At 37.8% G+C, this 14,955-nt stretch overlaps 3 protein-coding genes across 5 annotated transcripts in view; 1 reads left to right on the plus strand and 2 right to left on the minus strand.

The window, feature by feature from the left end:
- The window catches only part of LOC129791081 (protein singed), a 29,328-nt gene extending 25,194 nt beyond the window's left edge, over nucleotides 1-4,134 (plus strand). Inside the window, exon 6 of the mRNA XM_055829004.1 lies at nucleotides 3,436-4,134. Within this exon, the coding sequence (XP_055684979.1) occupies nucleotides 3,436-3,529 (94 nt within the window). The 3' untranslated portion in view covers nucleotides 3,530-4,134. The remainder of the gene's footprint in view (nucleotides 1-3,435) is intronic.
- Nucleotides 4,135-4,266: 132 nt separating this feature from the next.
- Nucleotides 4,267-9,155, minus strand: LOC129791080 (tubulin-specific chaperone D). The gene is made up of 2 exons (XM_055829003.1): nucleotides 6,118-9,155; nucleotides 4,267-4,966 (listed from the first exon to the last, which is right to left on the minus strand). The coding sequence occupies exons 1-2, from the start codon at nucleotides 9,022-9,024 to the stop codon at nucleotides 4,394-4,396; spliced, it is 3,480 nt and encodes a 1,159-aa protein (XP_055684978.1). The 5' UTR covers nucleotides 9,025-9,155; the 3' UTR covers nucleotides 4,267-4,393.
- A 1,029-nt stretch (nucleotides 9,156-10,184) lies between these two features.
- The window catches only part of LOC129791083 (lutropin-choriogonadotropic hormone receptor), a 53,214-nt gene continuing 48,443 nt past the window's right edge, over nucleotides 10,185-14,955 (minus strand). For all 3 annotated transcript variants that reach the window (XM_055829007.1, XM_055829006.1, XM_055829008.1), the window contains 2 exons: nucleotides 13,220-14,728; nucleotides 10,185-11,181 (listed from right to left, as the gene is read on the minus strand). In XM_055829007.1, coding sequence (XP_055684982.1) covers nucleotides 10,901-11,181; nucleotides 13,220-14,728 — 1,790 coding nt within the window. In that variant the 3' untranslated portion in view covers nucleotides 10,185-10,900. The remainder of the gene's footprint in view (nucleotides 11,182-13,219; nucleotides 14,729-14,955) is intronic.

Here is a 14,955-nt window from a genome sequence, read left to right on the forward strand (position 1 = left end):
TTGAATTTGACTTTCTGGTATATTAGTTTTGCACCTTAATGTGCAGAATTGTTTGTTTATGTACTCTTCAATGTTATTTTTACGTAAAAAAGATTGTGAAATTAATTCTTCTGAAGAGGAAGATGTAGTAGTTAAATGTTCTTCATTTAGCACTGGCGTCATCAATATTATTTTGATTTGAACTTATAGGAACAGATTGATTATGTCTCTTTATATGTTGAACATAACTTTTTAAATTTGAAAAGAACACTCCATTTTCACATCTAGGACATTGAATATTGTCATACCACTCTTTTCCTAATTCTAAATTGTGATGCGTTCTCAAATGATTTTTTAGTTCTGCAACGCATGTACAAACTACATTACATCTATAACAATCCATGTGAATGTATTTTTTTTATATATATAACTAACTTCTTAATAATGTTGCCACGCTCTCCGTAATACCATTCCGGATTAAAAATTGGTAGATTTCTTCCACATTCATCTTTACACGCTTTATGTGGTGTTTTTACTTTTCAAGGTTGATTATTTAGTCTGAAATCAACGTATTACAAAAAGTATTAATATAAAAATAAATAAAATAAAAAGTTTTAAAAGTAAAAAAAAAACAATATAAAAATTTTGTTATAAAACATAGAATTTGTATGAAATGTTACAAAATTGTGTTGAAAATCTTTACTTGCGATAGTTATGGAGTAAATCTCCCTCATTTTATTAGCTGTGATTCTTTCTTCAAAGAAGCTTAGCTTCTGTGTACACTCTAAAATGCAGTCGTCAGATCGGGCTCAAACTTGGGATGAGCACGAATTAGTGTCCCTACATTCCAAAAAAACATATGCGCCAAAAATTGGTCCGGCCGGCCGTCCGTCCGGCTGGCCGGAACCTTTCGCTAAATTACAAGAGAACGGTAATAGATAGAGACTTGCGGTCAACGGCAAAGTTCATATATTGGGTGGAAGACATCCGATTATGGGGTCAAATCCACCCCCCACCCCTTCGTCCGCCATTTTGAATAACCCCTAAACTTTGTTTTCGTTATATCTCAGTCCCTATTATAGCTAGAGGTCTGAAATTTTGATATGTTGTAGGGGCCACCAAGACCTTTCAAACGATACCTCATTTTTAAAAATCGACGAAGCCGTTTAGCAAATATGGCCGGCACATATTTTCATCGAAAATCGGTCATAACTCAACAACGGCTTGACCGATTTTGATCAACTTGGGCTCAACTGAAAGCTCTCAACAAATCCTACAACTCTCTAAAACATCAGAAGTTTCTAAAGTGACCGCAAGGGGCGCTAAAACCAAAAAGAAAATTTTTGATGAGTTTTCGATGAATATCTCGACCAGCGCTTTATAGAATTACTTCATATTTTGATATGTTATAGCCGACTTTAATATCTAAAACCATGCCAAAAATAAAGAAAATCTATGTAGCCTTTTTTTTTATTAAAAGGCGGATTTTCGGTCTCTCACTCGGCTAATTAATTTTTATTTCCGGCCAACGTTTCGGACTATTTAAGTCCTTCCTCAGGGCAAGTAATAGACAAAATTAACCACGTCAAGAAATAACAAAAAATCACTACATCCACAACACAACTCTCCTTATCTTCTCTCATTGGTGGCCAAGCTGTACTGATTTATTTAGTTATTTCTTGACGTGGTTAATTTTGTCTATTACTTGCCCTGAGGAAGGACTTAAATAGTCCGAAACGTTGGCCGGAAATAAAAATGAATTAGCCGAGTGAGAGACCGAAAATCCGCCTTTTAATAAAAAATACATTTCGCCTACGGTCGTCCCTTACAAATTGAAAATCTATGTAGCCGTTCCGGAGATATCGCTTTTTAAAGTTACCATGTAATATCTTGAGTTCTTAAGTCCAGCTAAGGCTTTTAATTAACGATTAAGGCTTTTCATAAAATTTCTGCGCGTTGGCTGTGATTCGGTGCGCGAGAAAGCCTTCCTCAAAATTTTTCCATCCCCAATTTTCAGACAATTTTACAATTCACTGACAAAGAAAGAATCACAGCCCGTAAGTTTTACTTACAGTTCATTCGCCTTATACTGTCTATCCATTTTTTATTCGTATACTAACCACTAGCGGAAACAAAATTTTAGGCATTGCATTCTTTGCTTTTTGTCTATTTATTTCTTTTTCTATAATTTTTTGTTGAAAAGACCAGCCATGTCCTTTTACGGGACGTATTGTAACTCTTCAAGCGATTCAACGAAACATTCCTGTGATTTTGCTTAAGAAGTCACTCCTTTTTATATCAACAAAGAATATGATAGATTTTGTTTTTTAAACAACACAATTTCATACTATTTTCACTCTATTTAACAAGATAATCACATTTTCCATTATTTTTGTACTTTTAAAATTCATTTTTCGAACCAGTCGAACAAAGGTGACAAAGGCAAACAAAGGAAGAAAATCTTCATAGTGAATAAATGTACAATCACGCATACAATTTAATAAGCACCTATTACTTACCTTTGATCTGTTTTCGTTCCACTGAATTTTAGCACTTTTCACCCACGAAAATTGTTCCAAGATCAATTAAACTAATATTCTCTAATCACAAAATAATTCCAGAATGTTCTGTCAGACCACAAAATATTTTGAGTTGTTTTCTACAGAAAATCTTACAGAGAACTGAATATTGTGAAATACTTACACGAATGCTCAAGAGAAATTTTCAGGAAGAGAAGATAAGGGTGAAAAAAGATGGATATGTAAAAAAAATACATACATTTTTCATATACCCCACACAAATCTCCGTATGTATATTTTCGGAACCTCGAAACCCTAATAAAGCAATAAAGTTTTTACAGTTGCAACATTTTTTTTTGTTGCGAGTGTTGCTATTATCGAACACGTTCCATCAACTAAAACATAAATCGATAGATATATGTAGTAATAATGGGTCTGATTACAACTTTAATATACTATAAAGAGCATACCAAATAATTATTTTCAATTGTCATGTCTTCTAAACCATGGTAGTGTACAATTTGGGATTTTTAGACATGTCAACTATATTTTCGTTTGCCATGTCTTAACTTTAGTAATCAAATAATTAATAATTGTAGTTATACCTACTAAAATTATGGTTGACAAAACTAAAAAACTTTAGTTTCTTATATTTACAGGAAACTTTAGTAAAGAATTTGACTAAATTGCCTACTAAACTTTAGTAAAAGAGCAATAAAACTAAAAATTTTAGTTACCTTCACTAAAAAATTCAGAGCCAAATGAAATTTTAGTAAAGATGACAAAAGATTTTAGTGATTCCAGGCAACATAACTAAAATTTTCTGTAATAACTACTAAAATTTTTAGTAATTGTTGCATTACTAAAGACTTTAGTAGCAGTTTACTAAAAATTTGACTTACAGTGTATGTTATGATTTTTTTCTTATAATTTTCAGATCTACCGACGGCAGGTACTTGGGCGCCACGAAAAATGGGACATTCAGAATAGTCGAAGGTGGATCAGATTCAGCCACGCAGTGGGAATACTAAAGCATTAATCTATGGATCTACCTAATGAAAAGAAAAACATATTTTAAATGTATTGTGCTTAATTAATTAATGCTATTTATATTATTACACCGTATATCATATTATCTTCTTTTTTATATAATATAAAATCCGTGTGCGTGGCTTTCAAGATTCCTTCTAACGGATTTTTTCTTTATTTCTTTCATAAGAAGATCTTTTCACTATTTAAGCCACTAAAAAAAAAACTTTTGCAATAATGATTGTTCTTTTGGAAGGAAAAATATCAAAGTTTTTTTTTTTATATATAAATGAGATATTTTATAGATGAGACGATGAAGTTGTGGGGAAATGTATTTCCTCGGATTAATTGTAATATTTTTTATTTTATTTTAAAGTATATTATATTGATTTATTATCTTTCATGAGCATGTTGGAAGCTGAATAAAGTCATTCTTGATATTTATATTTATATAAATAAAAAAATAAACGCATAATATTAGTCACACCACTGAATAATATCAAAGGGAACGAAGAATGGAGTACTTATGAGAACACCCAGAGAGAAACTGCCAAAATACTGTCCAATTTTTTTTAAATAATAATAAAACGTAAAAGTGGACCCATCACGAGGATATATAATTTTTTTTGATACCGAATAGGATTTTTGCAGACACACACTTACCGCATTTTGCAGCGCATTTTTGTAACAAGATAGATTTTTTCTAGAATAAATTATTGCTAAATAAAAAAAAAGAAAATTTGAATAGCGATATCGTAATTTACACGAAAAATTATAAATAAAGAAGAGATAAAAAATATTTTTTCTTGCCTTTTTATTGTGTTAGAAAAATGTGTATGTGGGGGGAGAAGGGAAATGGTGAGCTTTTAGTTCTTCGTCACACTTACTGGTGGCTTTACATTGCAGAGGCGACACAACTCATTCCGGATGGGACGAATTTCCGCAATATCCTGTCCCCAATTAGTTTCCGACAGCAAATTCAGCACCTCATCCATATTCTCCTCTGCAATTCCCGCCGTGTCACCGTGCACAATGAGTGCTTCGTAGAGTTTTATCGCTGCTGTCTTCCGCACGTGCACAACAGGACGCCCCAGGAAGACCATCAACTTGGACAGGATCTTCGGGCACAGCCGTGGAACTTGTATGAGTTGACAGTAGACATTAATGCTGGAGGCGAGCTTATAGATCTTCTTCTGTCCCGCAATTTCATTGCTAACCTGCTGGAACACCCGATCCGGGAATGTGGATTCCGGATCAATCAGAAGGCAATCAATTGTCCCCGAACCAATAAGGAGATCCAAGAAATTCAGCAGTGGACACGTAATGCGCTCATTGTGAATGTTCTCCTGGAAAACCATGAGAATCTCCTCGCCAATCCGCTTCACATGATCCGGATGAGATTTAAGGAATTGAAAGAATGATGCTGATGAATATTTAATCTGTACAATTAAAAAAAAAGTCAAACATAACGCGTCCAGTTATAAGAGTTGGTATACCACAACGCGGAGGGATCATGCGTTGTAATTTAATTTGTGAGCAATATTAGGAGGCAAAGTTGATTTTATTAATAAAAGTCAATCAATTCGAAGGACAAAGATGGTCATATCTGAAGTTCTATAAGATCTACAGAAATATCTTGACTAGTTTTGGAAAGGTATTGAAATAAGCTATAATTTGATATATATCTCAATAATTTTCAAGGTCACCTTTAGAACACAAAATGTCGGCCTTTTGTTTAACCAAAACAGTTTTTGGTATTTTTGTCATCAAGGAATAGTTCTAGAGGATTGTAATGTTCTAGAGAGTTGTAGAGAATTGCAAAACATTTAATTTAATATACCAAGTTGAGCAAAACCGGAAAAGCAGAACATAAGATATGGCTCTTAGAACTTTTCAAATTCAAGAATATTTCAAATGGCTATATCTTCTAAACGGCGACATAGATTTTCTTCATTTACGGACTGGTGAAAGATATTGAGTCAGGCTGCAACATATCAAAATTTAAAAGATTTGCCTAATGGGGATTCGGAGATATTGCCCCTTAAAGTTAGGCAATTTTTGTTTTTGATTTTAGCTCCTCTTGCGGCCATTTTTGGAACTCGAAATGTTCTAGACAGTTGTAGGGCTTCTCGATACCTTTCATTTGATACCAAAATGGTCAAAATCGCTCAAGCCATTTTCGAGTTATATCGAAAAAACACATTTTGCTTTAAGCCGCCATATTTGCTGAACTGCTTGACCGATTTTCAAGTATGAATTATCGATGAAAACGTCTCACTAATGCGTACAACATACTAAAATTTCAGACCTCTAGCTATAAGGGAAGTGATTGACGGTGTTTCAAAATGGCGGACGGCGGCCATCTTGGATTTTGAAAATGCGAAAAAATGAAATTTTACACCCACATTTCTATAGAAAACTTCAAAGTGGAAGTCTCTATCTCTTGCCGTTCTCGAGATATAAGGCAAAGTTTGAGTCCGATCTGAGGTGGTCAATTTTTCCAATGATTGCAATACTTGGTATGCCACGATTGTGTTACACCAACTAATTAAATATTTCATTCGTGCACCGCATAGACTACCAAACTCACCAGAGACTCAGAAAGCTGCCCAATACTGGCAGATAATCCCAGGAGAATCTTCGGGGAGTAGACGGGAAATGCGAGCATTTCGCAGAAAAGCGGGAAAGTGTGATCAGCAAAGAGCCAGAGGACACTATTGCTATCCTCCGGGAAGATTTCTTTCAATCTTTCGTGCTCCTGAATGTGCGGAATGGATGGATTGTGGTGGATGAGATTGCAAAAGAGCTTCCCCGCCAGGCCACGAGTTCTGTCAATTTTCTCCACAGCTTTCTGGGCGAATTCCGTCATGATGCTGTGAACCACACTAGGCTGGAGGATATCCTGCGGACAGGTGGTGACCACCGTGAAGAGACCATTCATACTGGCTTCCCTCACCCACGCTCCAATGTCTCCACGATTGTCCAGCGTGTACTCCTCGAGGGCCAGCAGGAGGCAGTTGAAGACTCTCTGTAGGATTTGGGGATTCCCAAAGCTCTTCTCCCCCTCAAATCCCACCGTCTGAGTCATATTTGTGAGAGCCTTGACACTTTCACAACGAGCTTCTGACCATTTGGCAGTGATGGGATTTTCCGTTGTGCCTGTAGTTGGAGGGACAAGGCACTGCTTCAATAAAACTCCAAGAATCTCTTCGAAATTCTGCATATACATGAATTTCGGAAGAGCTCCCAGTGCTGCCAGGAAGCCCATCCGGATGTTCTCTTCGAGATCATTCTCTGCCCCTTTAAGGTAGCTCCCAATAATCCCAGTATTGGCGTCTTCCCTCCCAGGAACTGCGTAGTAAGTCTCACAGAGAGGCTTAAGGGCAGCAATTGCAGATTCCCGGATTTGTGCATTTTTATTCGTCAAGCATCTATCGATAATTCCCTGCCATGTTGATAAGCAGCCAACTGTTGCAGGAATCCTGGCGTGGCTGCAATTCCGGATGAAATCCGTACAAGCTGGCTTCATAATCTCCCCACTCATTCCACGGAATTGCTCGCGATTTGTGAACTTCTCAATCAATCCATTCGCCTTCTCGACAATCTCCTTCGTCACGAGATCCGGATTAATCGTCCTGAGTGCGAGAATTATCTCTCCAAGCGCGAGAACACTTCCATGTCGTGTGGAGACATCCATTGAGTCTGTGAGATCAAAGAGTTTCGGAATGATTTCATCCCTCATGTATGGAGGATTGTGCTTTGTGAGCTTGTTGAGAGTTTTTGCAGTTAGCTCCCGGATTGCCTGATCCCAGTGATTAACCTTCCTGTCGATGAGATGATCAATCAGGGGCTTGGTGTACTCCTCAAATTGCGCAATGTAGTCACTGACAACGAGGTAGGAATTGTTCCGGATGCCGACTGAGAAGAAATCCGCCCGGGTGAGGATATCTATGCCATGAGGGAAGTTTCCCAGCCTCCCAACGCTCTCCTGAAATGCCGCAGAGGCAGCACGACGGCAATTAATCTCTCTGTCAAAGGATGTTGTAACCAGGAGAGCTGATGCAATCTTCTGGACGAATGGTTGGAGATCTTCTGGGTTATAAGCACGTGCAAAGGCCCAACTCATGTAGCACGCAGCATCCCGGATGTGCTGCCCCACGGACATGTAGCCCTTCATTTCATCGTACATTAGGGCTTGAATGAGGATGGGAACCATTGTGGAGAGACGATGAAGCAGGAGGAGTCCGTGTTTTGCCAATTCCGCCATGGCCAGTGCAGCTCCGTGCCATGCTTCATGGGGCTCAAGGGGGTTAAAGACCTCAATGAGTGTGCCCACAACTTCATCCCCCAGTGATTTAGGCAGTCTGTTTGTTACTCTGCCGATTCCCTTAGCTGCTGACCACCGAACTTCGCTACTACTGCTCCGTAGTGCCTGCAAAAGTTCCTCAATGATGTCCTCAATCTCATCCGGCACAACAATCTCTTCATGTGGTTGTTGAACATCCCCACCAGAGAAAGAATCTACAACTGGGGTATTTTCTTGCCCCGCCGGACGTTCCAAGTTCGCCACAATCGACCGAGATCCCCTCTGGTAGCGCCAGCGTGCTAGCTGTGGCTTCAGGAATACCAATCCCAGCCTCTTGACAATCTTCACGTGATACAGGTGCTTCAGGTAGTCGTTGGAGTCCTTGAAATTGCACCCAGTCACCCACTGGAGGATTCTATTTGTATGTGGGAGGATATCTTCCCTCTTGCCATGCTTCAGAATCGCCGAAATAGCCCGTAGTTGGCCAATTTTGATCGCTTCCTCATCCTTCTGGCTCCCCTCGATGATCCAATCGATGAATTTGGGTAGCAAACTATCCTTCACATCACTCCTGATCAAATATTTCGCCGATAGGAATGCCGCAACTTCGGAGCATGAGTCATTGCTATCGCAATTTACTTGGCATAACCTATAAATTCTCTCCATTTTGCTTCCTCTCTGGCCAGACGTTGGGCCACCTTCGGGTGAATAGGCATCCAAGCGACTCATGTGAAAGGGATTGAGGACGAGAATTGAGAGCCAAAGCAAGAGGACGTACCGGCTTTCCCAATTCTCAACATTCCCAGTGTCCTGCCGCTCTAGGAGCTCCAGCACAACGTCCAGGTCGCTAATCTCATGTGGGAGGAACTTCACGAAAGCCTTGTAAGTCCTCACCTTGGACAACTGATAGAGATACTTAAATGTGCAGTGCTGCAGCTCCTGATCGGTATTCTCGCGAATGTACCGAAGTAATTCCGTCACCAAGTCTCCCAGATGGGGATCCAGGAGGTGGGGCTGCTCCTGATATCGCGACAAGATAGCAGAGTACGTCTCGTATGCCTTTTCGAAGCTACTCTTGTAGATATTCACCAGATTCCGGATCATCTCCTGCACTTCGGGAAGTTCAGTGAACCACTCAAGCGTGTTCCGTGGAAGGTCGTCATCCTTTAACTCCTCAATCTGCTGCACCATTGTCTTATTTATCTTTTGCAAACTCAGTTAATTGAATAATTTAAAGAAAATCAGGGAAATCTCAAAGAAAATCACAGAAAATCCGCCGCAGATGGTCTTTGTTGTGATTTTCAGCTGTCACTGGAAATTCAAGGGGCCGGCAAGTCGTGTTTTCTGTGTTCCAATCGTTCCAGTGGAAAATGGAAATGTTTAAATTTTTACCCGACTGAAGAAAAGGGTTTTTTTTTTATTTTTAGTAAAAGTCTCAATAAAAGGTTTATAAAAATTAAATAATTGATGAAAATGATTTTATTAGAGTTTTTTTTAACACTAGGAGGACCGAACACTTTTTACCTACGCGGAGGATCAAAATGGTCACAGTGTCCATCATAATAAAAAGGCAAAATATTAAATGTTTAAATTATTGTAGATCTACTTATTGAATGAGGATCGAAAGTTTAATTCATTCTTAATCTATTTCAAGTATTATTACACTAAATTTCTAAATAATTTATCAAAATTAATAATGAAAAAACTTTCGTAGCATCAATGCAAAATTGTCATTTTAAATTAATTTTTTGCTACAATTTTGCCAATTTTCTTATTGAGTCTGAATAATCACTTCCTTCAGTTCTCTAAGTAACTACCTGACCACTTCCGGCATTAAAAATGAATTCACACTAATGATTTTCATCGTGGAAAAGTTTAAAAGAGATCCTGATTTGGAAAATACGGGGAGACATAACCACAAAAATATATGAGAATTATAATGGCCACTGTGTCCATTTTCATCCTTCGCGTATAATGTCGACTTTGACCTTAATTATCTTTTAAAAAGAAAAACTCCGGATTTTCTTTCACCTAACTAAAAGTAATTGAAATTTCCTACACATAGACGTGATAATTATCACGATAGGTCCACTACATTTTAATCTATAACGATTTAAAAACTCGAAATGGCCACGATGTCCACAAAAATCCTCCAAGTTTTAGGGATACTATTACCCGCCTCGTGCAGAATAATTACTCCCTGGAATAATTTGCAGTACTCACGTGTAGAGGCGCTGAAAAGACCACGAAAAATAAAGTTTGAACTTGGAAATCAAATCCTGTAACAGTCATAACGTTTCTAAATTGAATCAAAATATTTTTTTATTAATGAAAAATAAAAGAAATATCAATTGATAGTAATAATTTACTCTCATCATTCACCTCCACATGTCTCTGGGATACACTGGAGTTCATATACATAATGTAGATGTTTTTTATATGTTTAAAATAGGTATAATTTTGCGGTTATTGTCCATGGACGGTGATATACCTTAACAATATTAATTCAAAAGGATGTACCACAATTAATTAATATAATTTTGAATATTACTTCATCAATATAGACTATGCTATGTATATTGCAATATAATGATATAATTCACTACATAAAGTTTGGCATTGGTTTTGAACAATTTGTCATTTTTGTGTGGTTTTTATTTTATACAATTTTTTTTTTGAGTTAAATCAACTTCAGCAGACCATCGATTGACGATCCAAACAGCACAAAAGTTATATTACAGAGATTTTTTTTTCTATGAATAGGTATGCCACGCGCGAAGAAGGATAAATTTGAAAAAGGATTGGTGGAAGAAAAATCTTCATTAAATTGAGAGATTTCTTCTCATTTTGTTGTTAAGAATAAAAAGATCCTAATGTATATCACGAAGGTGGAACTCATATATCAAAAAATGTATCACTTACATCTTAATGGCAGTCAATAAAATCTATTACAACTGTGTATATAATATTATAGAGCATTAAACTACTTAAGTGGTATATTTTATTATGAATTTACACACGTAGGAATCGCGTCTTCAGATATAAAAGTTTTGGCCTTGCGAAACCCTCAGGGTGGTCGATTTTTATCTTTGGGACTAGAGAGCGTCGCGAGGGGGCTACCGCCGCTCTGGAGGATGGTGTAGAAGGCAATGCCCGTTGAGTCGCAGATTGCCTGCTGGGAGTCCTCGTCAAGTTGAACACTGCTGTCCGCCGCTGAGGGGATTGTGGGCAGGAAGCGGACCCCCAGACGAGGTGGTGAGGCTGACAAATCCGCTGAGAGTTCCTCCTGAACGGCGGATTGTCGCACCAATCGAGGCTTTGCCCCCGGAATACTGTTCCTCGGTGTATCTGTGTGCAATGAATAAATGATGAAGTAGTTTGATTGATAGGGGTAACTGGGGTAAAATGGTGAATTTGAAAATAAAAATTAATATCTCAAGAAGCAGTTGGAGCTAATCTGTCTAATTTTGTCAGTAGTTGCACTTCATACCCCTGCATAAGCCTAGAAAGTTTCATAATAATTGATCCAATATTTTGGCTTTTATTTGAAAAACCATTTTTTCGAACCTCAAAATTACTCTGACCTCTCAACTACAAATTAAGTTTTGGCGAAATTCTCTGCAATTTTTTTTGATCCAAATATGCATTTTTAGACAGAGTAACTATTGCTAAACATGAACCTAATCTGAATTTTCCGAAAAAAATTTCTGAGTTTTCCCGTAGAACACTGATAGTAAAAAATACCGCTTGGGGCAAAATGGTGAATTTGGTGTTTTTTTTAAGATAACTTTTTAAATTTTTGAAAAATTTATTTTTTCTTTATCAGTATAACTATTACATACAATTTACGATGTTTGATCACTGACTATTATCAATTTTTATAAACTAAAAAAATAAAAAATTCAATTTCTTAAATTTAACGTTATTTTTTTTTTAATTTTTTTTTTATTAAAAAAGGTTTAAATTGGTTCACAAATCTCTCATTCTCAGATAGGTATTATAGTGCCTTGCTAAAATAATTTCTTTAAATTGAGATTAGCGAACAAAAAACGCAATTAACCGTTTTACCCCAGGATTTTTGGAACAGGCAACTGTGTAAGGGTTTGGAAAATGGCCTAAAAAGCATTTTTCCCGTTGAGATAGAGAAAAATCGTCTGAGACAAAGTTGTAGCCCGGAAAATTTCCTATAAAATAGTTGTCATGGGAAATCTCAAATATTTCCACAGAATTCAGGAAAAAATATCTCCCAAAAATTCACCATTTTTACCCAAGATTCCCCTATTTTATACGTTGAAATCAGCATTACATCAGACAAGAGTGGTCCCAAAATGCAAAAAGTTCCAAAAATCTTCTTGAAGACAAAGCAAAAATTTCTCAAAATGAAAATATTAAATTTTTATCAATATTCAGTCATTGAATTTAATTCAATAGAAGTTATTGAATTTTAAAGATCATAAATTTGCATAAATTTTATCAGTTGATTTTCAAACTTTTGATTTTTTAAGAATTGTGAATTTGCTGTAAATGTTGAATAAAACTTATTGTAACTTCTTGTAAGGAGAAACTTCAATAACATTCAGTGTGTGTGAAGAGGATGTCTCATTCAGAACTTCTTCCCCAAAGACTTCTCTCTTGACTTCCTGAATTATTTTCTTACAGAGTGAAAGTACACACACACCTCTGAAACTTGTTAAGTTCATAAAAGTTAAAAGTAGCTTTGAACTAAAATTGAGATGTTTTTCTTCTTAAAACTAAAATACATCTTGAGTGCTGCTATTGATACAAACTAAAAGTTCTTTCAAAGTATCTCCTTTCATCGCCCACAATCTCTTCAACGTTAAATATTTTCTTCATATTTCTCTCGCCAATGAGTTATGTCGTTGTAAAGTGCAAATATTTACTTTTTTTACCCTTCTGGGAAGAGGAGAAATATCGCGAAAAATGTTTGAATAAAGTGCAGTTGAATGTACAATTTCTTTGAATAAAATGGAGAAACAGCATAAATCATTGGGAAAGCAATTGCGAGAAAAAGGGAACATTTTTCATCCCCATTAATAGGTCACAACATTTTCTTGAAAAACTTTATAATGCACATTCACTGCTGGAATTATCCTTTTCTCTTCAATTTTGCACACCCCATGTCTCATTGTCGACACTTATTGCTTAATAATTGATTTTGACGAATTTATGATCTCTCTTCATTTTATTTTTGATTTATTCTCGCCAATTTTCTTTTATTTTCTCGCTTAATATATTCCATGGCGCTCATAAATTTTATGATCCTTTTAACTATCAAATGAGATTAAACTTTAACTTGTAATTTGGGTAGGTAGGTACCCTAATAAAAAAGACAAAGAAATTTATTATATCAGGAACTTTTACTTACTAAGTGGCGGCATTGGTGTGGAACTCCCAGCACTGGATCTGGACATCCGGAATGTTGATGTGCTCGCTGTGGTTGCCGATGTGGAGGAATCATTGCGCGAGCTGGACAAATTGGAGTCCTGCGACGTCTTCCGCGTGACCAGCCACGAGGAATGCCGTCGTCTGGTGTCCAGAATCCTCAGGGGGATGCCACAGTGATGATGTGGTGGACCATGCCTCCATGAATCCGAGCGGGATGAGCTAAAATTCTCACTGGATGACATAGAGCCAGCCCTCTTGTGATGCTGCTTCTGCTGAATCTCAGCAATTTGGTACGCATACTGATCCGACTGGTTGCGTCGGCTATCAGGTGGGCGTTTGTTGCACATAAATTGTCGCCACATCTTCGACAGTGTGCTCTCTTGATGATGATGACTTGTCCTCTTGCGAGCTACTTGCTGCTCCAGCAGCTTAGCACACCCACACTGTGGCCCCGGCAGAAGGGGTGGCAATTCCTTTGAGGATCTCTCCACCAGCGAATTAGTATTTGCCGGTGTTTGACGATTGCTAAAATTGGAGCTGTGCCGGCAGCGTCCAATCCCACGTGTAACACGTGACTCCTCAATGGCCTTACAGATGAGGACACAGTCTTTCTTGAATTGTTTCGTGAGAATAGCATACAAGAAGGGATTGCAGCATGAATTGAGCGGCAGTACAAAAACCGTGAACACCTTGGCCTGCTCCAGGGAGATGAGATGCAGCCCAAAAGCCGCTGTCAAGGAGAAAAAAGCAATAGGAGACCAGCAGAGGAAGTCTGTGAAGACAAGCAGAGCCATTCTCTTGGCTATCCGGGAGTCATTGCTATTCCACGCCTGGGAACCACGAATTGCGCAGTACATCTTCAGGTAGCACCCCATTAGGATGAGAAATGCAATCCCATTGATTAGCATGAGGAACACCACATACGCCAGACTTGCTGTGCTGTTTGTCGTCTCAAATGGCAGACAAACAGCAAACTTCCGGTAGTCGGAAATTCCAAAAAGTGGCAGAATAGCCATTGTGAGGGCAAAAGTCCACCCAATTGTCATAATATAACCAGCATGACGCAGGGAGAGTCTCTTGTTGAGGTGCATGGCGTGCGTGATGGCGTAATTCCGTTCCAGTGTGATCACAGCTAGAGTGTAGACCGATAGCTCGGAGGAGAGAACCGCCAGGAAGCCTGCCAGCTGGCATCCGGCGCTCATTTGCCACGGAATGGCAAACATACGGAACTCTCCGAGTGTTGAGGCATCCACAACGGCCAGGATGCCAAGGTAGACGCCCATGAAGAAGTCTGCAGCGGCTAAATTGCAGACAAGAAAGCGCGGGACGTCCATTTTTGAGCGGGAAAAGATGAGGACGAACACAACGGTGCCATTGCCCAGCATGGCTAGGAGGAAGACTACCCATACTCCACATCGAAGGGTCCACCAATCAAAAAGGTCAGAGCAAGGCAGGAAAGGTCCTGGCAGTGGTAGGCATTGAATGGATCCTAAAAAAGGAAACAACGTTAGTAAGACTAAGAAATATTTAAAGAAATTCTTTTCCTCATTTTAAGAAGAACATTTAATTAGGGATTTTCCTGCTGTTTCAATACTAAAATAACATTTTTTTAGAAGAAGAATAAAATAAAAACTAAAGAAAATCCCTGGTTTTAAAGCTGAATCATTATTCTTCCTTTTAAAATTGATTTTTTTTTTTTATCAAAATCGGATAAAA

This window comes from Lutzomyia longipalpis, chromosome 2 (assembly GCF_024334085.1).
Source record: "Lutzomyia longipalpis isolate SR_M1_2022 chromosome 2, ASM2433408v1".
In the NCBI taxonomy this organism is placed as follows: domain Eukaryota; kingdom Metazoa; phylum Arthropoda; class Insecta; order Diptera; family Psychodidae; genus Lutzomyia; species Lutzomyia longipalpis.